Raw genomic sequence first — 24,557 nt, 5'->3', positions numbered from 1 at the left:
TTCCAATTTGTTTGAAAACATGTTTAACGCTTAGTAAAGTTTCCTTCATCATTCAGCTTCGATAGATTCCTGATAGATTGCTTTTGTACATTCGTTCTTTTAATACCCTTGTCTGTCACTACACGTGTTGATTTATTACATTCTATTCTTATTTCATAATAACATTTTTGTTGCGAAAATTGAGGGTTCAAATAATGTGCGTATCTGAATTTTCTTTCTTTATTCAGCGTGATATATTTACGATATTACGTACCTACAAATTATTCATAGATAAACAGGTACATAGGTGTGTCATTGTCAATGTAAATGTATTTGATCATGTTCTCAGCTGCCAATATCAATCATGAATCGCTGACAGTTCCAAACATTCCTATATTGAATCGTTTACCGTTAGACGGTTGTAATTAACTTGATTGTCCCGCGGGGCAGACAAAGGAGTTCAGATGTCATCACCTTCGGATCGGAAGCGTGAATTTGCACAAGTGTCACTGTAATGTTAGTGCCGTTCTCATGCGAGTACATTACCGGACGGCCGGTAGGGACGGCGATGGAAATAGGGTTATCATCACTAAAATGTTGTTTTAGTAAATCATTTCTTTACTATATTTATATTCAAGTCAATTAAGTAGAATGCTTTTTAACATACTTATGTTGATGACCAATATTTTTCAGCTAGTTTTTTTTTAGATTTTTGTTATAAATTATTTTATTTAGCAACCGCTCATTTACTTATGGCCTTACTTTATTAGGTATTAATCAAAACGCCTACTTGCGGCACTCCTGTGACTACATATCCATTTTAGATCAGTCCATAGAAACCAGTCGTAAAGCTAGATCTAGTGTCATAGAGCAGCCCTAAGCATGTGTCGTGTCCGCGTTGGGTCGGCCGGCGGCATGCGGCACCGGCGCGGCGCTCTGTTTGCACTGTGATGCGCACCACGTGCACGATAACAGGTTATTCAGCCTAGCCATCATCACACAGCAACGAGCGAAGCGATCCACCATCCAAGCGGAAAATACGCTCCCACTAAATAAATTCACCCTAATCTACAGTTACAACTAAATCGTGGGCGCCGGACAAATTACACAGATTATCTCTATTGCCTAGATACGCTTAATTGCTTAAATATCCTGCGAGTAAACAAATTTAACTAATGAAACTCTCGTAAACTGAATTTATTCATTCAGCAATGCGGAAAATTAGTTCGCCAAAAGTTGATAAAACGTTGCAGCATTTATAGCATTAGGAACGTTTAGATAACATAGAATATAACAACAAGAAACCCCTACACATGGCAATAAAGATTGCAATCAGAGTAGAGGAATGAACCAATACGGTGGTCGGGTATTTGCATAGCCAGCAGCCAGATCGCGGACTTGTGAACTACCCGTGGAGATGAATCCGATGATAGCTGTGCACAGTTAGACCGTGCTCTATGTATATGAATGAGTAACAACGATGGGAGAAACTAGTAGGGTTCGGATAAACTAGATGCGCTTGCAACTGAAAGCTATTTCATTTAAATCGAAAACCAACTTTGTTTACATCGTTCATGCTTTATATCATTCGTGTTTGTATTTGTAAATACGTATTTCGTTTTGGTTTTCATTGTTTACATAGAGGAATCCTACCGTACTGAATTGATGGACTGACAACTGTGATGGACCTCTCGTTCACGGATGGATGGGCAGACGCGAGGTGAATTTTTTTAGGCGACACTAGACTAGATGGATATTCAACGTTTATTTGCGAAAAAGGCATGGTTTTTGCTGCTAGAAAAACTATTTTATCGCGATTCTTTCCTACGTATGTGTACTTGCTTTATTGAGCATTTTTTATAGTTTCTCTTTAATTTTGATTTTTTAAAATAAAATTTAGTAGCAACAGTTGATATTTCGTGCATTTCACTATGGCATAAGCCTATCCGATTCAGTTTGCCCCACCTGTAATTGATGTTAGATAATCTGCCGGCGGCTATGACGTGCCTCTTAATACATTAACGTTACATCCTCTAGACATGTTACTTTGGTGTTCGCCGATTTTATCTATCATTGGTTAAACAAGGTTTTCGTTACGGCGCGAGGTTCAACTCTAAGATTTTAATCTTCACCTATATAGACACGGAATCGTACTGAGCAACCGGTATTGAATTAATTGTTGTTGGTAAAAACAAATGATAAGACTTGGTAGTCGTATAATGAGCAGCCACCCAGGGAGATCTTCAATTGTTTTTACAGATCTTTGTTTCTAACAAGTGGTCGTAATTTTAGTTTTATGCAAAAGTAAGAACTTCATATTACCATGTTGGTAAATAAAATAAATGTAAAGAGTGCAATTTAATATTAGATAGAGAAATGCCAGGGATGTATGGTTATCCAATGGCGACAGGCAGCAAAGCTTTTGAGCAGCACCAAACTCTCCTCGAAGTTCCACAGACAAAGTTTGCCTTTTTTTACCACGCTGTTCACGGACAAACTAGTTCATATTTCTACTTGCGATAGTGTTAAGGGAACATGAGAATTTTTACAGCTATTATTAAAAATTAATATGTCGTCCATCCGGCTTAAAATGGCGCTCAGACTTTAGTACGACATCCTGCCTTCGGTGGCATAGCAGTTTTGTTTAATTAAATTCATTACATAATGATACATATTGCTTGGAGACATGCAACATTTTATGATGCTGTTTGCGTAATTAATATGACTATAATTTGTAATTATGAAGGTAATTATTGTTTATGATATTAAGGCTCTAAAGTTGTAAGTGCGTTGATAGGTTTGCAGTGAGGCAACTAAGGACTATTTTATGACTTGCACATATTTTTTTATCAGTTTCTAGCTAGAGACGGTAGGTATGCCTTGATATGATGAATCTAATCAAACGTGATAATTAAGCTGGCCTTACCGTAATTGTCTTTTAATGTTAGAAATGAAAAGATTTCAGAATTCGTATATTTGCATACAAATATTGGATTAGACCCAAAATTTTTTTGGTTTATGATTATGATGTAGTTTTATCCTGTTCCTCCATAGCAACCTTCATTTTACCAAAAAATATTAAATCTTTGTTTACCGACACATTTGAAGGTTATAATCACATTGAGGTTGAAATGTCCAAACAGTTTACGCGAGTTCGCATTCAAAATAGATTTGGCTGCTCAGTTTATGGCTTTACCAAGCGACATAACTTTTATATCCGTTTAAAAATATTATTATCACGAAGCTGAAAAAATATTACGATAATATTATAGATTTGCTATTAAAAATGCATTTGCTAATGCTGTTCAAGATCGCCGAACGTTACGAGTTTATTACGTAGTTCATATAGCTAGAGCTTTCAACGAGTTTATTTGCACTCAGAATACATGACGAAAAAATTATTCTACTCGTATGACAAAAAATCTATCGAACTAAATATACCTAAAGTTCCTTGAAATTCCAAAAGTCCTTCAGAAAAAATTAAAAAAGTCTATGTTCTTACGGAAGATTAAAACAATACCACAAGAATTAACGGGGATTATCAACCTTTTTTTCGTACCTAGATCTAGTTATATGCGGTGTTGTAGACATCGGCGCGGGCGCAACCCAGGCAGGAAGCGAACTCGACACCGCTCTGCTAATGGCACGCTATGAACTTGTGACGTCGGCCAGCTCGCTACACGCCGAGGATTGGGTTACTGTCCCCCTAGACAATGTATATTATTAAGATTTCAGATATTCTAGGTTTGAAATGGAATGTGGACTGAGCTCCTGTAGCAATTGTTTGTCTGTCTGTAGTATTTGTTTAACATTTCTGATGAAAATGCTTCATGGTCGGAGTAAAAAGTTTTTATTTCAGTACTTCTTTTGAAATTTCAGATTTTTGACAAAATGAATACCTATTTTTGGTGGAAAAATCACATCGTATATAGAACTTCTGGACTTTAAGCTAGAGCACACGAAGATAAGGCCTAAATTACACAAGTAACCACATAATGTGAGCCCATCGTGTGACTTTTCTAAACTGGCTCGTACTGCGGCTATGCGACGTCATGCACTGTATCGACCACTCAATATTTTGATGACGTTTATACAACTCTCTTTGGATTCATATAGAGCTGGTATTACCAGAGTTTTATAATTGGTTTGAGTATTTTTTATGTTCAAAAAATTTGTTTGAGGTGTTATTGAAGGAGTATAGGCGATTCAGAAAGTTTAATCTTAGATCTGTGGTAACGGTTTAAGTATTTATTGCTAACTTTAAAACTAATTTAATTATCTCGTCAATTGTCATCAAATAGGTATTTAAATTAAATAATGTAACTAATGCAATTAATTAAGGACGCTTTACTTTCAAAAGTATCTCCACGACATAAGTTTAATTCAACAGCTCTATATCGATACAAACTCGATGGCCGTAACCCTGTCAGTCGATTAACCGGCGACGCACTGTAAAATTAAATTTATTTACGTACAGATACGATAGTCGAGTGATTCCGAGGCCTGTCCGTCGCCGACATTAACCCACAGTACTCGTGGCATTCCACATGAATGCCTTCAATAATTTAATTATTTTCACGATAACTTGATTACGTAAGTAATATTGATTAAAGTCGTATAAAAGTAATAAGAGGAAAATTATCAATGGTATTTTTTACGAGCTTTTAGGTATAAGAGAAAATGTTTTTGGATGCTCTTTTTTACAGGGTTATGAGGTAACTAATAGTTATTTTGTAACAATAAATACTTTTTTTATCTTGATCGTTATTCCTACACCTATTAAAAAAGAAGTGGTGGAATTGCGATAATAGAGTTGTCCAAGAATAACGATAAAAAATATCGATAGCGTAGACATAATACTGTCATTGAACATGGGATAACTGTCTTTATAAAACATGTATCTACTTAATGGAGTGACTTTAATCCGGCGTGTCAATGTTTTTGTAACAGTCGGTTTATAATCAAGAGTGGATGTAACTAACATCGATATTATACTTATTTATTCAGGAAGTAATTCCAACTTTACAAAAGACGTGTTTCATTTCCAAAATTGGTTTTTATCATCACAATAAAATTAAAATGTATTTTAAAGCTTAATTGGATTGTTCAATGAGGCTTACAGATTTTTAAACAGGTATCATAAATACAATGGACCGTTACAGTAATTTGCTTAAAGGGAGCTAATGCAGTATTTTTATTACAGTGTCCAATTTCCATATTAAATTGGGGTTTTGTTAGTCTGACAGAACATTGTTAGTGCGGTCACGATGTGACCCAATCTCGTCATATCGGTGTTGGAACACCTACGACGGGAATCGGTTAAAGAATTTTCGTTCTACGCCATTAAAAGTTCAATTTAAATAGAAGAAAAATTCTGGCATTTTTGTAAGTATAATAAAAGAAAATTATGCCGGCAATTAAAGAAATATCTTAATTCAAAATCATTTAAATACATTTCTTTGTAGCTCGATTCTGTGTAGGTCCATTACTTAACGAAACATAGTAAGCAAACTAATAAATGTAAAAACATAATCCAATAAAATGGAATCGTGAGATCCGAAAGTTCAACTTAGCAATTAAATTAACGCATCTATAAAAACACTTTCAAATAACTATTACAAATAAGTCTAAAAGTTATAGATTTCACTGGTATAAAAAATAGGCCATATACATATAGGCTGAATGAAATTGCTTTCTTTGTTCCAGTTTTTAAATTTCGAAAATGGAAAACTAAAAATACAAAACAAGATTTGTGAGCGGGAAATTAATAAAAAGTTTTAAGAAATAATTTTTAATAATTCTATTGGAACGTAAAAAGTGAAATTTATTTACAAAAATATGACGTCGACATCTAGGTATGTGGAAGTGTTATGCAAAAGAAATTTTGTAGAGGTTGGTAATATTCAACATTTTCTTCAATCCGTGTCCAACTTTAACAACGTGCTATGTTGATACTAATTGTAATTTATTTTATGTACAAATTCTTCATAGTCCATTCTGATGCGAACGCTAAACTGGTTTAAACTAGCCACAAGTTTGCCAAATACTGAAACTCCACTGAAATCTGCGTTCTAAATGAATAGAACACGTAGCGTTGTTGAAATGGCACAACTCTGTGTGTGGGGTGTCATTGACCCGCTGAAATCACGGGTGTTCAGCTGTTATATCATTATGTCCAATAGTTGCCGATCGTTGTCGCCTGTTGACCCCTCGACTCCATCAAGTAGCTTGTCTATCTATTTATCGGCCACTTCAATTATTTCCTTTTGTTTTTGTCCTTGAGCCTGAAGCGTAAGTCGTAAAAATTCATGAACTATTTATTGATTGGCATCACATGGTGTTAAATTAAAAATTAAATGTCTGATGGAATTCAGAATTGGGCAACTTATTTAAATTCTGAATAACCAATTAGTGCCAATAATCGTCCAAATAGTCTGGTTACATCATCATCGGTCTATTTACTGTCATGACGAAAAATACTTTTCTAACAAAGCAGGATTGATATTTTTTATTGAAGCCAAAAAGTATTTTAGATTCAGGTTTTTTTTAATTGTAAACTTCGCGATACTGGTAGAGGCTTAAAAATGTTCAAAAGACCAAGAACCACTTGTAATTAAAAATGTATGTATGTTCCACATCAATACTTACACTTTCTTCTAGGAATCAAAATTACATAATCGTCTGTTTAATACGTGGTATGTAGTATGCAATCATATCGTTTTAATAACATACCTTCAGACTCTCAGATTTCCTCGTTCCTATTTACTTTCCTCATAAGCTGCCTCCAAGCTATTTAGATATGGTTTAGCCAGCGTTAGATGTGCATAGAAAAACTTAGTATTTGCTCTACGCTACAGGTTATTTTAAGTAAACAGTGGTGGACGGAATACATTCCCGATTAATGGCGATAGATTGGGTCTGGCTAGAGTGAAGCTTTTTGTATGGCTCACTCGTAGTTGGGTAAGGAATGATCCATAGTGGTGGTTAGCCAAGCATTTTTGGTATCTTTATTTTGGTTTCAGGATTTAAAGGCCATAACTGGTTGGGTTGTTTTTCTGTCAGATATTATTAAGAGTAATCATCATCTCATCATCATCATCTCAGCCATATTAAGAGTAATAACGGAACTTAATAGGTAAATGCAGACAACATTATACTCAATATGAAAAGTATAATTATCGGCACGAATCTTGAGTTCTGACCTACATCTGCGCAGAAGTGATTTATTAGCAAAGAACCAATCACCGCTTTAGCCCGCCACCGCGCCTCACTTCATACCACAAAAGGGACCCAATAAATTACTTCTGCGCAGGTGAAGGTCAGAGCTCAAGATTCGTGCCGATAACTATATCTATCTACTTTCTACCATTAGATATTGTTTAATGGGTTTTACCTCGAAAAATACTACTAGTATATCTACCTGACATAAACTCAGTAGCAGCACACAACCAACCTAAAATATAGGAAATACTAAATTACTACAAGTTTACGACACACTGCGGTTTAACTTTTACCTTACCACTAGGAAAGCGAACGTGTGTCATACGCTTTACCCACTTGTAGCTGATATGCGGTTTGTAGCCCTAACGTGAGCTTGCAGATCACTCAAGTAGCTATGCACACCACGATGTATTGGAGTAGGTGATAAACTAAGCTTATGTAATGCAAATTGAACCAAGGAACTAAGGAAGTGGTCAGTTTTCGGTTAAATTAATTCCAACATATTAGTAAGCCAAATACCTAATCTAAAAATAACCCTGAAGTTTATCCGTAAATGATTTTGATTTGTTCTAAATAATTTGATTCATTATAACTCTATATTTAGCATACATGGGTACAATAATTATCCTTAATTATGTATCTCGTTGCTGTATCCCATACTCCTTCCTATTCACCACCACTATTAGCACCACTATTTTATAAAACAGTCCTTGAAGTAGGTTGCGTTCCAAATGTCAAACAGAAGAAAGCAGGGCCAATAAATATAACAATAAACCAAACATAGCACGGCTTCAAGTAGGTTAGTGTATCGAGACCCTCTATGAGGTCAAAGGTTGGCGTCCTTAGTGGAAGCCCGCTAACAGGTGATAATTGAACCCTAAGTTGCATCGCATCCAACTCATGCGCATGATTCGAACTTTATTTGTGTAAACAGTTATGAGATAAAAACTATAATCGAAGTTGTCGCGGTAGCTTACATTGTGAAATAAATATTACGCTTTTAAATCACTTTAAGTAAACATGCATTTCCTTTTTAAATTGTCGGCAAAGATTGTAATCTTGAGATAAGATTTGTTTATAATTTAAGTACGTATACAGTTATTTAGCAAAACCGTCGGTTTGTTAACTAAGACATGGACAGCACTCGAAATGTTTTGATTGTCATGTTGATATCTGAAGCGTACTCAAAATTAATTACAATTAAATAATATTAGAACTTGAACTTTGTTTTCAAGGGTCGCTTTCTCTTGTTAAATATAAATCATTATACGCAAACAATTTGTTGTGTAATGTAGGTACTAAGTATGGAGTAATAAATACATGAGTACAAAGTGATCTTAATAGTAACGTGGGAAATAAATCTACTGAAAATAAATACTATCAAACATATCAGATAAAAACTAATACATTACAAAATATCTACGTTAAAGTCTAACTTAACTATTGTAAACATTAACTAAGAGTGTTCCTGCCCACATTTGGACCAGTATTTATTCTTCAGTAATGGAACAAAGTGAAATAGAAGGACAATAAAAGTTATCGGAGGCGCGTTAACGTCGACATTGTGTGGTAATGAAACGTATGGGTGTTAGTAGACCACCTAGCTAGCTACGGTGAACCCCAATCGCCTTGTTAACGAATGAATCGCCGCGATTCGGACATTTTATAGCGTTTTGATGATTTTACTTTGGTATCAATGGAATTTGTTGGGAGAAATGTTCGATTGACGGCTGTGAGCTACATTTTTTTCTTTGAATTAGGAATTCTGTTTAGAGGTATTTTAATAAACGTTATTTACGTAAATGTTTTTGTGATGTGTTCCTTTTTTGGTACTTCTTAGGTGTAATAGTGGACAGGATTATGTAAAAAAGATTTTTTTTTTTAATTTAGGCGTGATGTTCATCGTTTGAATGCAGTTTTCAAATAATACAGGAACGATATAAAGGCGACTCACGCGCATTAGTAAGTCTTAAAAGTTGTGCTTGAGTCATCGTAGACGTGCAGTAATCGCAATTTTTATTTACCTGGCGACTGATTAAACGGTTGCAATTCACTTTCTTTTGCTCATGAGCCCATTCATCTCATGAGTTAAAATAATTCATTCTAAAGACTCGGTTACATCATGGGCAAATAAAAAATAAACGGGTGTAGCTTCCTCCACAATACATCTCATATTGGTTCAGTTAGTAACCGCAAAAATTAGCCTCGGCCTAGGCATGTTACACACAAAACAACAATACTCGATTGATACCGACATTAATGCCCGCTTAACAATTGAATGATAAACGACAGTATTGCAATGCGAATAACCAAAGATTGATTCTCGATTCGGTCCATGAACTCCTTTTTTATTGCCAATCAATTTTTTTTTTCTATTATTCCAGAACTCATATGCGTCACGTACCTCTCTATGGGTCTATTTAAAATAATAAAAGCCGCATATTATCGACAAATTAACATATCATTCGCATTTTATATCGAATTCTGTTGGTGTCACCAAAATAGGTGTCTCTTGATCACCGTGTAAATTAATTCCCGCTTGTTAATAAATAGTCAGGCGTTGGCAAGGGCCAGGAATGATTTCCTTGTATAATAACGAAGTACTCTCCATCCATACCACTTTGGAAGTTACGGATGCGTTCAATGTCCAGTCTGCTAAAAGCAACTCGCACGCGCGTACATCGGGCGACGTGTATGCTCGCTGCGGGATACCGCCCTTAAGCACGCGGACAACTTCACTTTGACATCATTAATAATTAAAAATAACTCATTAATACTTATAAATCGTACTTTAAATTTTATGGTGCTCGCAATTTTTTTTATTACTGTGAAGTTTGATCATTATTGTTTTTAGTAGGCGATATATTGGCAATCATTGTAGAATAGGTAAGTTTTACTTATTAATATTTTATTTGGATTTTATTACTGTTTAATATTTAATTTTGTCGTAAAAGGATTGTATCTCAATTTAATTAACGACTATTTTTACATGGGTGTCATAAAATTATGTAGGAATCTTGAAAGCATTAAGTTTATAACTTTAAGTGTCACGAAGTATAGTTAAAATAACTTCAGTATTTTTTATTGTAATGCGTTAATCGTGTATGTTTTGTGTGTCAGAATTGGTTGCGATATGACCCAATTCATTGTTTTTATTTACCTTAACTTCAGTGCGCGGGCGCAATGATAAGGTGTTGTGAAGTTGCCTTAATTCGGAGCACGTGCGAGCTTTCCTGAAAACTACACTGTTTGTGCATTAAACGATTAGTTGTATTATTTATTTACATTACGGAATTAGTGGTGAGAAATCGTAAGATACAAATATAAACAGTTTTAGCCGTCTAGATTTCTAAAAACAGGGCAATGTACGAACACAAACTTTTTACGCGTGAATCTTGATAGTGATAATTTTTACACCTATCTAAACAATTACTCAGTGTGTAAAATTAAGTGTGATTTTTTGTTATTAGGTAGGTATAGGAGCAATTTTTATGCTTGTTAGTTACTATTACTTAGCAGTTATTCTTTGTAGACAAGTAATATTCATCTTCAGGTAAGTACATACATTGAAACACTGTTTACTTGTGTTGTTATGCTTTTTCAGGTTAAAAATAATGACATCAATTTAAGCTTCGTTTGAATTGAAAAAGATCTAATGCGTAGTTTATTTTTGACTATAAAAACGGGGATTTATTAGTGTTTTCATTTCAGAAACCTAAGATAGGTTTCAAGCACTGAAACCACATAGTTTCACATACATTAACATTCTAGTTACTACGTCGTCTGTTTGTTCAATACACGTGTTACCGATAACAGGTACACTAACACAGTGACACAGTGCAGTTATGTCGTAATACTTTCGTAACAGTATCACAATATTTGCCTTCATTATTGACTATGTTCCCAAGGAGATAACGCGAGCTCGAGAAATGCGCGAACGTTTCAATTTGTATAATTTCTAGACTGTGGACGTGTTTATTAGAATGTGTGTGCGTTGTTTCAGCTGTTATGAATTTGGGAATTATTCAGTCCCATATTGAAGCAATAATCGTCTATTATGATGGAACTGAATTGTTTTGATAACATACCAGTGATCTGATACTATAGCATTTCAATGATCTGAAACTATAGCAAAAGTGCTATAGTTTCAAAATGCTTTGAAATGGTACAAGAAAGCTTAGTGAATAATCTATGCAGATATTATAAAGCTAAGTAGGTAGTTTATTTGAACGTGCTAATTTCTGTGTTGTCCCATTTATCGATCAAAGATATAAGCTGTTTTTTATCTAGGTGCGCAGAAATTACACAGGACGCGGGTGAAAAATCGCTAGTAGCTTCTATACGGTTATTATCTGAATTCATTGTTCCCAAGCATTATACATTTCACCTTGGAATAGCTTCTTTTAATTTAGAAATATGAGTTATGTTTTGCGTGTCATAAATTTCAGGAAACTGAGTTTTCAAGCTTCTTATGTCATGGAAAGCTTTACTTTCCGCCTCCACAATAATGTTTACGTCACCATAATTCTTCATCGTCTAAATAATTTGATTCGAGTTATTTTGGGTTAAATCTATAATATAGTTCTTATCTGAAGAGTTATTTATTTAGATAGAAATATGTTATTAATACAAAGACTGGATAAATCACTATTATCAGGATTCTGATTAGATGCTACTCTGATCATGATGCTGAATGATCTCTGATTCATTTTAAGTTGAAATCGTATTTCTAATAGCGTGATTTTTTTAGCTATAAGTACCAGTCAGCATTATCGTTTAAACTATCATTGACAAAAATAGGTGTCACACCTTCATGGTATATCTTTTTTGATATTTTTGGAATACTCGGTCGCCTTAATTAAGCACATAGCTGCACTGACCTTATTTCAGTAACCCTGTGTTCGCTGAGTGAGTCAGTGTTTCACTAGCAAGGCATTGTTTGCTTCTTATCTTAGTACCTGCTTCCGTTTCCTAGCCTGCCCGCCTTTATGCTGTTAATGTTCAAAACAAGGGATTTAGGCGTCCTGTTTTAATTAGGAGACAACAAGACACGTAAAAGGTTCTAATTGGTCTAATTATTCCGATGTTTTATACTTTCAGAAACCTAACATGTGTCTCTATTTGTTTCAGAAACCATGCGTGGAAATATGAAAATGGACCGTACATCGCCATGCCGTCCCACAATCGCGGAGTGACATGATACCCACTTTCGGTGTTAAAAGTCAGATATTCTGAGACTCCATAAATCCATCGCATTTTAAAGTGATAATCATTAAGTTGTCGTTACTCAATAAAATGAACACAGACAAGTATATCTTTATAAGCAATAAAAATTCACAGTGAACTCGTAAAATGGAGAAGAAAAGATATTTTCTTAGTAAAAAGTTATTATGGTAAGTATTTATGTAATATGTTTTATGTTATAGACGTTTATTACCTAAATCAATATTTGTGTAGACATCAATTAACAAAGTGAAAAATAATCTAAAAACAAAAAATAAAAGCTCTTTGAGAGATGATATGCCGATTGTTTTTCCTAGTTAATGAAAAACGTATTTCAGTATTTCTAAAACAAAATCTTATTTAGACAATCATTGTAAGACATGAACGTGTATCTCCGACCTGAAACCATAGACCAAACTCAATACCTAATAAATCTTTTTGAACACTACGTTTACGAGCGAAGCAGACGTGTGCGGACCGTTGGCACCTCACTAGCTCATTTCATTTAACGTTTAGCAGCATACTGCCAACACTATCGTTTGGTGTACATTGAATTTTTTCAAGGCGCTGATTTCCGAGTTTCATTAAATTATTTAGTAATAGATTTTATGATCTACGAATGTATGCGGATGTTTGGAAAAACGTGCGCGAATTTATGTTATGTTTTAATTATGAGAGCATATTTGCTTTTTGTATAGTTATCGGCACGAATCTTGAGCTCTGACCTTCACCTGCGCAGAAGTAATTTATTGGGTCCCTTTTGTGGTATGAAGTGAGGCGCGGGTGCGTTGTAAAGCGGTGATTGGCCTGCAGTGCATCGCGTCATAGTCGTCACTCGGGATTGGTTCTTTCCTAATAAATCACTTCTGCGCAGATGTAGGTCAGAGCTCAAGATTCGTGCCGATAACTATACATATTCTGATACATTTTGTTTCTTATCATCTTGTGGCCCTGATAGTTTAACATTAAGTTCATCATTAATGGTAAATCAAGAGCCTATTCCCTTTATTCCTAAGAACGCCACATCACTAGACGTAACTGTTGTTTACGGTACCAATGTGATCATCTGCGTCACGGTAGGCGTGCTGATTACACCAGATTACCTCCCAGCTAGTGACCTATAATGTGACATTAATGGCTTACCATTAGGTCCAGTCTATGTGTGAAAAGCAGCCACATGACGCAGCAAATCCAACGGGAAGGAAAATAAATGAGCGCACGATGTAAAAAGAGAAGAAATAAAAAGCACTGTCTCACAGTTTATTTATCCACTTAATTTAAAGCCAAGGCCTACCGATTAAGGACCCTTCTGTCACTTGATAAAGTGTGTGAACTGCAGTTACAATGTACCAACTAAATACATGCACAATAACCGCTGTAGAAACATTTGTCCACAGTAAATATTTTTCTACGTGTTCAAACGGTAAACTTTTTATGATCACTACTTGAGGAGTCCTTTGAGAGTAAAAGTAAATAGAAATTATACGGCCCATTCACTGCGAGGGCACTGTGAGGCGCACGCGCTGCGTCAGGACAAAAAAATAAGGTCAAGAGCAAAGTCCCGTGATCTTCAAATTGTCCTTTACTTGTTGCTTTCAAACTGGTTTTGAGTGGGAAAGGATTTAGGGACGAACATAGTTATCACATAATTATGCATTGAATAAATTACGTATTAAGCTAATTTGAAGTCTTGTGGACAACGCGTCAACACTCACCAGTGTTTGAGTGTCCCAAACATTTACCAGAATTCCGTAAATGGTAGCTTACTGCCGAATGTGTATTTAATGACTTGTATGCTGACAACGTTTGTGTTGACTAGAAGCTTTATTACGACTTTATAAGTCACATAAAACGACATTGTATAGCTACAAGTTATTTCACTACCGTCAGTTTAGCCATAACGGCCAATATCCCGGAGCGGAACCACAACTGCATCTAACTGTTTATAGCAGTGTTGAATTGTGTCCATTTGTAACCTGTGTAGATGCAATTATTCTTAGATAACAGTTTGTTCTTGAACAAACTTCGTGAAGTAAGGCACTTCGTTTTATAGCCAGAGTTATTATAGACGGTGCAAGGATAGTGACCTGGAGCTATTTTTGTCTTTATACACAGACTTGTGGCAATGACATAACAATTAGACATAAATCAATCTGAAGACACTCCTAAAATTGTCTGCGGCGTGTGCTTCTGTTTATTTCTGTTAAACATTATTACGCTTGGCTATTGAGAGTTTATTGCTATTTTAGAACATTCTCGAAATATTTGTCTACAAGGAATATCATCTAAGATAAATACCGTTAAACTAATCCTCAGCTCCTCAAAATGCTGGGGCAGTCAAATAAACATGCTCTTACTGAGATCGTGAAGACGTCCCTAACGACCTAATAATTCCTTGTAGGTTCACTTGTTTATTTTCAAATGTGTTCATCACCTTATAAAGCGATATTCTTTGCGCGTGTTTCCGTGCTCAATTGGCCGCGGGCTGCCGGCCGCCTCTAGCGGTTACCGGCGTAAATCTAATTAGTGCTATTGACATGTTTATATTTATTTTACTAGAAAGACATTAGTTAATGTTAATTGTCATTGTTAATTTTGATTTGTATCTTGGTATGCGATGAAGCGACTTGCACATTTAATTGGTTATACCTACGACGCGTGTGCCAAGTAGGCGTGTATCAATCACGTGGACTAATAACTCGCTACATTTATTTTGAATTATTTAAATTGTTGATTAGTGTATGTCCAACTTTTTGCTTTGGGGCAGGCCTGAGCAATAAATCAATTAAAATTAGAACCATAAATTGTAGTGAAATAAAATTGTAATGTTTGTAATTTATGACCATAAACTTGCAAATAGTTTAAAGCCATTAAAATTTCGTCATAGAGAGACACTTCAAAAACGAAATAATTTCTCATGTGTGGTAGTGGTAGACGAAGTGATTTTAACATAAAAATAACGGCGATCGGCACTTAATAAACCACTTAAGATGTTCATTAGGGCGTTTTACAGAGTCGTTTGATCGTTTTAATGTGGAGTGCGTTGCGGGTGCATTCGGGCGGTGCTTCTCGCTCCAGCCACAAACGTCTAATGGAGTTGTCAGATTGCGCAACGCGGTGAGAACTGCGTGGGCGCAGACCGCACAGGGCTGCCATCGATGACCCCATGACTTACATTGTTACAATAAACTGTATATTTATAAAGAATTCAATCTATGTGTATTTTCATAGCGTTTGTATATTACTGGACCAATTTATTTTTATAACGAGCATGTAATTGTTGGTAATATTCAATATAGCGTATTTGAAAACGATTATGATTAAGAGAATACTTACGGATTTAAAACTTAAACTACGAAACAAACGATGCTTTGTAAAACCATAAAATATAACAAAAGAGGTACAATGAGAGCTATTCTCATTCGTTTTCTGGAAACTATTTTAAGAGACAGCCCTACAAACTAAAACCCAAATCGGGAAAGTAGTGATAAACAAAGTGTTTCCATGTCACTAACATCACCCACAATTTAGCCATGTATGATCATGCTCGCTTGTTAAACTTTAGACAATCATGTGCCTAAGTGAATGTTGTTGGTTCTCATTACCCGTTTATCCGTGAGAGCGGTAAATTGTGTGAACTATGGTTAGACTGACAAATTGTTACAGAAAACAGATGATTATGACCTTTCCTTGTTAGATCTTTTTCACTGCTCGTTAAATTGTCGTACCATCACCAACAGAACACAATTTATAGCGAAATATGTGATGCTGATCTTGATTTACTGTCCCATTTGTTTTCCTTGAACTTGTTCGTAAAAATATATTGTTTTCTTTGCTTTTCAGGGTATTCGTGATGGTTGAGATTGCAATGTTATCGTCGGCGACGAATTCGACTACGACAGAAACATCACAGGTACCTAATTGAAGAGTTAATTATAGAATATAGTAAAAATTTAATGCTATTTCTTAAAAACCTGAAAAATCTCTTAATTCCCAGATCCTTATATTAGGTATGTCCTCATTTAGGTACATAAATACTATTCGATGATTAATGTATTTCCAAAATGTATTCCAGGATGCCGAGTTGGAGGTGGCGCCAGAGGTACCAGATGAAGGCGAGGAGTACGCGTGGAGCGCTTGGGGCAGCTGGAGTGCTTGTTCCAGGACTTGTGGCGGTGGAGTCTCCGTGCAAGAGAGGCAATGCTTACCTAGGTGATCACATATAAAGTACTAGCTTGCGTCACCAGCGTCCCATAGGGACCTCCTCGATACACGGGCTATCTTACCAAAAAAAATTTAATCGGGTTAGTGGCTTCTGAAACTAATGTGTTCAAGTAAACAAGCAAACAAACTTTTAAGCTTTATACCATAAGTAAAGGTTAAAGACTATTTAAGAATAGTAGGGATGGTTAAGAAATGGTTAAGAAACCAGTAGGTAATAAAAAGTACGTCTGATAATCTTCTCAAAACACACATAAAACCTTCATGATAAACTATACGTTCCACTTATCAGTGTCACGTCCAAGCGTGTGTGTGGTTTTGTGCTGACAATTCACTATTGTAGAAATCGGGATAATGTCTTTGGGGAGACATCCGAGTTCGTGATGTTTTTTTTCGTATTTCGGAATTTGCTTTATAAGCCGGTTCAGCTTCAGTTGTATACCATGTTGTTGTGTACCATGTAACGGACCAATACTTCTAAAATACTAAATAGAAGTTAGAATTTCTACACAGATTGTTATTTTATATTCGTGTTAACAATTGTCTATCAATTTTGATAGCATGATTTCTCTTTAGCGAATCGTTGTAAGGTAACAAATTGCCGCACAAGGCGGTGCCGACACTGCTTGAAGACGCACGTTAATATCTCATCATATACTGCACATAAAAGCAAAAATTGTAAACACTAACATTTTACACGCCTATTAACGTAATTCGTTTATGCGCCTTTTACACCATCAGACTCAGAGACTTATCGGGTCGGTTGCAATATAAAAATACTAGCGGTATTTGGTGCTTGTATGTACTTGCTATGTGAAAATCAGGTTGTGAATGTCTAATGTCAAATTACGGTTTTGCAAGAAAAACTAACAATCGACCATTCATCCTCTCAAACTTTTGCGGTTTAATATGAATAAGCAAAACGTTTAAACAAACTCCACCTACGTCGTATGAGCAAACTTCCTAAACTACTTAAATGTCAGCACGTGTAATCAATAATGGCCATTGTAGCAAATAGGCGTATGATTTACTAGACAACCGGTACAAGAATTCTAATCAACTAGAAAATATTCGGCTGTTTAATTAAGACTGTTTCGGCCGCGACTTCGGTGGCATTCGGCTGTCGCCGGCGATTAGATCTAGCTCATTTGCGTTTATCAAACCGTTGACATATGCAATTTAGTAATCTGACGGCGTTTGAACCTCAATCAGTTCGGTGCCCGCAATTATTTTATTAGCTTTGATCTTGGTGGTCTAGCTGTGACAACATAATCCAACTAATATTATTTATGCGAATGCATTTAAAGTTTGTCACTTTATATTGGATTTTGCTAGAAAACTGTCTTACTTGGAATTGCAAACTTTCCTGGATTGCTAAATAGAGTACCTGTCTCTATATTCCAAGACATGACAAAACAGGTGTTCGAGAGAGTAACAAGCTCCCATTAAATCAAATAACACTAATAGGTCTTGACAGTTTCTAAACATAATCTATTTTATGCAATTCTTAGAAAACTGTTATTTCGTCTGTCCGTGAGTTTATTGCAAATGTTATTTTCAGATTAGTGAGTGGTTTAATTGCATTCTCTTTATAGTTTCTGCTCTTCAATTAAAAAATAACTTGTCACTCTATTGTTTGAAAGCTCTAAGCACTCGAAGTCTCAACTGGTCTCGAGCCGAGGGCAAACATTAAATATTCGCCAAGTGTAAAAGCTTCTATCGTGTGCGCAGGTTAAAGGTTAAACATGCCCTCGCGACCCGCTCGTACGGTTTTTATCGAGTAAATTAAGGTAATGGAAACCCCGTAGCGTGGCTTGTAACAAGCTGTTATTGTAGTGGGAGCATTGATTGCTTGCACTCGCGCGCTTGATTGACACGCATCAGCTCCGATATAGCCGGTAATGAGCTCGCGATTACCGTCCATTTTATAAAGAAGACAAACTTCATTTTTGTCTACATATTTGTAGTTGCAGCACTAATGAGGGATTGGTTTTTTAACATGTGGTAATTGACGTCAGAACGTCAGTTGAATGTAGTGTTTGGCACGGGGGCCGTTTCCCATGGCTGCTATGTGCGCGAGATGAGTCGAGCGCTGGTCACGGGTCACTGTGACGGGGCTAGAATGTGTTTGTTGAAGATTTATGTGCAATCACAACACATTTATACCTAAACGACCTTTAATTGAATATCAAAGGCTCTGTTAATTGTTATTAGACATAGTTCTAACATATCAACGTTCCACCCGTCAGTCAAATCATAATTAATAATCCAAACAGATTATGAGAACCGTTGCTGGTAATCAGGTCAGGCTATTTACGTACAAATGAATGCTTGAACCGAGATAATTGTAACGAGTTGAGGATCCAGGATTAATACGGCCAGATACAGAGTCCTGTTAGATAGATAAGTAGGTAATCAAAATACCGTCACTCTTAATTAGTGGGTGCCGCCAGCGGCGCCGAGCTTTAACGGTTTCGAACCAGACTAGACTATATACATACGTAATGTGCTATAACATTTATGTAACCTACTACTAATGAAAGAAAAAAAAATATATATAGGAAAAATCATCCAAATACGCGGAAAAAAGGCCAGAAAGATTAAGTAATTACTGGGAGCCCTCATCAGAGTGAGCTCAGACAAAACATTCATTGCCTCCACTCTTAACCAGGATCTGAATTACAAAAGAGGTTAATGACCTCTGAATATTACGTGCTTATAAATAACTCAGCAATCAAACCCTTAGATTCATAGATAATCTGGATCACGAAATAAGCCTGTAGCAATTCGATACTAAATAAATATACATTTCTAATATATTTCCTTTAATGACGTGATTAATCAAATTAATTTCTCGATACTGTAATACAGATAGTTGGTGGAATAAGTTATATAAATTCGTTCATTATGAAACGGACGCACAGACAGACGGTCGACAGTATCCTGCTGATATCGCTCGGTACAACATGCTCGACAAATTAGGATGGACGTCGTTTGTCATGAGACTCTCACACCGGCGCGTACGCGTTTCATTTGGACGGCAATAAAGCGGGGCTTGAAATATTGCCCCCTATCTGCTTAGGAAAATTTGAGTTAGTTTACAGATTTATCAAGAGTTGGTTTACTTGTTTTTTTTTTTATTTTACAGGGTTATTTTAATTGAACATCTATATAAATAATATTGAAGCTGAAACTTTGCTTGGACTCGCTAATCTCAGAAACAACTCCCATTTTTCCGATTTATCGAGAAAGGCCGTAGGATACTTTTTATGCGGATGTGCGACCGACTAAATTGCTAAAAGCAGTTAGTTTATGTAATAAACATAATTCAGTGTGTACTGATTTTGCGGTTTCCTAGCATCTATTAAAAACCTTTCGACTATTTATTTTTAATCACATTTTTGTTGTTTCATGGATACTCAATCGTTGCCTCCGTTGTTGTAATAAGTGGTTAAACAAGAATACCCTTTTATATCTTGCCTGACTACCGAACACGATGATAAAATGTACGTAATCGGTTAATTTGTATCATAAAGTTGCAGGTCGGTGCTTTACACTGTTTATATTTTAACGGTCGGTTTTCATTTACATGTTCTACAAAGTAATCTTCAGGTGTCATCTTTTTAATGGCGCCAAGAAACCTAGTGATGTCGTACTTATCTTTTTAAAGACCTTTAGATAAATGTTAGAACGAGCGGAACTAATCTTTCTCTTCGTGAACATGAATATTCAAATTCGTGGTTGAGTTTACATAAAATTAATGTACCTCTCCTTATAAAAGGAGTGAACATTTGTAACAGTTGACTACTAATATGTGGAACGATTTAGTCGGGTATACATCACTAGTTTTTATTTTTACTACTAACAAATTAGATTAACGTGTTTGAAGCTATTTGTTAGCGGCATCGTTGATTTCATTAAAGGAGCTTTTGTGTTGACGCCGCTCGAACGTTTTGTTCTATTTGCCTTAAAATATTAACGTAATTATAACCTAGGATTTATCGCTTTTAATTAATATTGACGTGCGTATTTGTATTTGATTTATTTGTAGACAATATTTCATTACATTCATAAGTGGTATTTATAAGTGGTTTTTTAGTTAGGTATCTTCCGAAAATAGTCACAATGGTGAAAATAAATATTAAAAATTGTTGTTATTGTTACAGAATAAGGAACACAGAATCTGCAGAGAACAGCACCTATCCTCCCCCGGTGATCACCGTGAGAGTGACGAGAGAGACACATGAACCTAACTGTCAGGGCGTCGACAAGAGATACCACGAGTGCAATGATAAAGTAATAAATTGTTTATTATCCAGCAGCTTTAAAGAATTGGGTATGCTATGGTACAACTAGGATGGGTTATTTCATCTCATTATAATAACTATATAAGTTTTTCTTCATGTAGAACAGTAACATGAAAACAAAGGTTTGATCAACGGTATGTTATATTAAGTTAACATATAATTTTGATTGATGGGTATATAGGTATGTACGTTTTATGCCACAGTTACTATATTAGTTTATAAGAGCTCTTTATAACTGCACAGGTCAGCTAATGCCAATAAAATGCTTTTTTGGCTACGCGTACTGCGTAGCAAAGCTCATGTGCATACTTACTACGTATGTATAGCAAGCAAATGGGACTCTGCCTTTATTTCCTTCCTTTCTTCTAAGTACGCCTTGAAAATAGCAATCTGAGCCTCACAACCGAATCATGACCATTGTTTATTTCCCTTTTAATTGATACGCCGCTAATGAACTTGTTATTTCCATAGAAATGTAAATAAAAGCTTTACTAAGCACGTTTCACACGCATTCGTCAATAAACTATGAGTAATGGCTTGCAATCATTTGTTCTATTGGTAAGTATAAAGCTTACTATTGAGCCACTTAATACGTGTACATTTAAAACTTACTAATGATTTACGAGTGACTACATCGTAAACGTTGCTTGATTGCCATTGTTCTATTCAATTTGCTTGTACGGACGATTAATGTTGACTCCTAGCGTTTACTTACTTAGATGTTAAAATGACAAGGACATTATTTGTTAATTATGTGTAGATAGGTGTCATAGGCCAAAGGTCTTCGAGAAACAGGAAAATTAAAGTCAAAGTCAAAGTATCCATAGTAATAAATAAGCAACAGTGAACTTTGAAACCTTATTTTGTCTTTCTAAAGACAACCTTTGTCAACCATAATATTTATTCCTAATCTCGTCGAATAAATTGAAACTCAATAATAAGTGATACTTTACGACGAATCTTTCTTGTATGGCGTAATGTTTGAAAACGAATACGTAATTAATTATTGAAAACAATTTTGAGTAACAAGTAATAACATCACCAATTATTTAATTTATCATGTTGTTAGGCGTCCTTTCTTTATCGTGAAGAAAATAAATAGGTACTTTTGCACACAACGTAAACTAAACTGTAAGATCTGTTGTTGACTTGCCTTTTGATAACACCCTCGTTATCATTTGTCTTTTCCACCCATTTTCTTTTTATTGTGTGGCTTTCACTTTGGTTTGAAGGGTACCGAGAGCTTAGTTGTTGTTTATTTAGTGTCTGTTGTATATCTAGCTGATGGACTCAAAAATACTTAGGGTGAGAAATAATACAGACCCTTTAGAGGGAACTTCTTGCCATTGACAATAGGTGACACACCTTTGTGAAAATAGTTACCTTCAGAGTAAAAAAAATGTTTAAGGAAAGTTACAATAGCTGTAAACAATTTAGTATTCAAATAAGTGATATAGGTGAAGCAGATATCTAAGCAGGGTGAAATCTTTATAAAAGAGCTTCTTAATAAAGATCTTGCCGAACTCATTTCAAGATGATTACATATTAGGTGCACAGCCTTTGCTGTACTTTTATAACTCTTAATATATTACTTTTGCCAATAAGGCTTAAAATCGAATAACCAATAACGAGTTTATTCCCTATTTAAATAACTGTATGTTGTTGCAGCCGTGTCCCGGCGGAGCGGTGAGCAGTCGCGCTGCGCAGTGCGCGGCGTTTGACAGGAGACCGTTCCGGGGACGATTCTACACCTGGGTACCTTATATTGATGGTGCGTTGTTATTTATTTTGTAGTAGTTTCTAGACGAATTCCGAGGTAAACTGTTTTAAGGGTTGCGGGGTTTGTTTGAAAGAGTTACCGCGGCCCTGGTATATGTACAAGAGGCCTATGACCGAACATGATGGATTTTTAGTCAGTAAAAGTCTGACACTAACCTAACCTAACCGCGCTGCTAACACACAACCGGATTTTTTGCCATCAATAAGAAAAAGGTTAGGTGTGAAAAGTGTGTTTGTAGCATAGTAGGTATGTTTGTAGCATAAAACTGAATTATGTCTTTCTGCTTAGTATATTACTGCCAAGTTTCATCAAAGATAGAACCAAAGCACTATTAGTGCCAAAGATTAACAAAAATAACCACAACATACTTACATAACAAATCGCAAATGCATTTGTTGAAGTAGGATTACCAATGTCTAATAAGTATTTAGATTTACATAGGAAATAGAATAGGTGAGTAATATACAGAATAATAGGCTGAAAAAAAGACGTGGGTAAAAAGTATACGTCACTGTATCTATTATTTGAAATCATAAGACATTATTCAGGTGTCTCAATATTTTCATACATTTTTTACTAACACAACAAGTAAATATTTCACTAACATTGTAAATATTATATTGGCAATGCTTTGAATGCAACCTTCCCGTGCTAACTTTGTTGATAAAGCGGTGATGTGGTTTATCAGAATAGACAATGACGTAAACATGAATTTTATGCACAAACGCGCATAAACGACGACATTCGCACCTTATTCAGCAAATAACGACAGTTATTTACTCAAATACATAGTTATTGCCTTAAGCGGTAATTTTTTCACTCACTTTGCTACTTACTGAACAAAGTTTGGTAGCCTTATCCATTCTATCTACCGTACAAACAGTAGCTGGGCCATATTCAAAAAAATTGTATATTAAAACGTCCAACAGAGTTATTCTTTTTTAAAGAATAGCTACTAGCTAATTACTCTTAAAACAGAATAAACATTTATTTCAGCATTATGAAAAACAAAAATAACGCCCCATAATCCTCAATGAATGATTAATTTTAAAAGAAAACTACAACGTAGAACATTTGTTTTCATATAAGCAATGCGTGTCCACATTCTTGGCGCGACATTTAGAAAACATTTTATTATTCAATATTAGTATTTTAACTGACAAATAATTGATTTCTTAGCAGAGCATTGTGGAACCTGAAGGAATTTGCTAAAATTATCATGAAATATAACAAGCAGAATTCAGGAATAATTAATTAAAGCAAGTCTTGATTTTACTTCATTTCTGTTATTCCTGTCTGTTACATTAGTAATTTTAATATTTTTGTAGTAGTTATCAAAATTATTTTACCTAAAACATTAGCAACTGAACTGTCAAAAGAATCGACGAATCAAAAATGTTCGGTAATTTTGTTAAGCGCAACAAGCACGAAATATTGTGGTGCAGTGATTATTCGACAATTAAAAGTTACTTATTACTGTGAGACTTTTAAAGTATCGGTAAGTACTTTTACTGTTTTATAACTCAGCTTAGAATAAATGTATATTGACACTATCACTGTACTATACAAGTTTCGTATAAAGTAAGAATTAGCATTGAAAAAGAGATTTTTTTTAGATTAGACACAAGCAATTTATTCATATCGGTTATCATATCGATTACTTTTTTCTGTGACGTAACAGATATGAACGGTTAAGGTTTGTTCACAGTGTACGTACCGTGATAAAAACGTATTTAATCAAACCTACCACTTTTCTTTTTATTTTATAATTTTATAAAGGTATCTTTACGAAAAGTCGACATGAACAGAGTAAATAAAAATCAATC

At 35.2% G+C, this 24,557-nt stretch overlaps 1 protein-coding gene across 2 annotated transcripts in view; it reads left to right on the top strand.

The window, feature by feature from the left end:
* LOC110370587 (thrombospondin type-1 domain-containing protein 4) overlaps positions 1-24,557 on the top strand; it is a 59,608-nt gene that overhangs the window by 501 nt on the left and 34,550 nt on the right. The window contains exons 1-6 of one of the 2 annotated variants that reach the window (XM_021326464.3): positions 9,846-10,086; positions 12,331-12,593; positions 16,267-16,336; positions 16,499-16,635; positions 20,811-20,940; positions 22,620-22,722. In XM_021326464.3, the coding sequence (XP_021182139.3) occupies positions 12,553-12,593; positions 16,267-16,336; positions 16,499-16,635; positions 20,811-20,940; positions 22,620-22,722 (481 nt within the window). In that variant the 5' untranslated portion in view covers positions 9,846-10,086; positions 12,331-12,552. Of the gene's footprint in view, positions 1-9,845; positions 10,087-12,330; positions 12,594-16,266; positions 16,337-16,498; positions 16,636-20,810; positions 20,941-22,619; positions 22,723-24,557 lie in introns of those variants that run through there. The other variant, XM_064038081.1, reaches the window with a different exon arrangement.

This window comes from Helicoverpa armigera, chromosome 15, assembly GCF_030705265.1.
Source record: "Helicoverpa armigera isolate CAAS_96S chromosome 15, ASM3070526v1, whole genome shotgun sequence".
NCBI classification, from domain to species: domain Eukaryota; kingdom Metazoa; phylum Arthropoda; class Insecta; order Lepidoptera; family Noctuidae; genus Helicoverpa; species Helicoverpa armigera.
The sequence above is the reverse complement of the archived record's forward strand: the minus strand, read 5'-3'. Positions and strand labels throughout refer to the sequence as shown.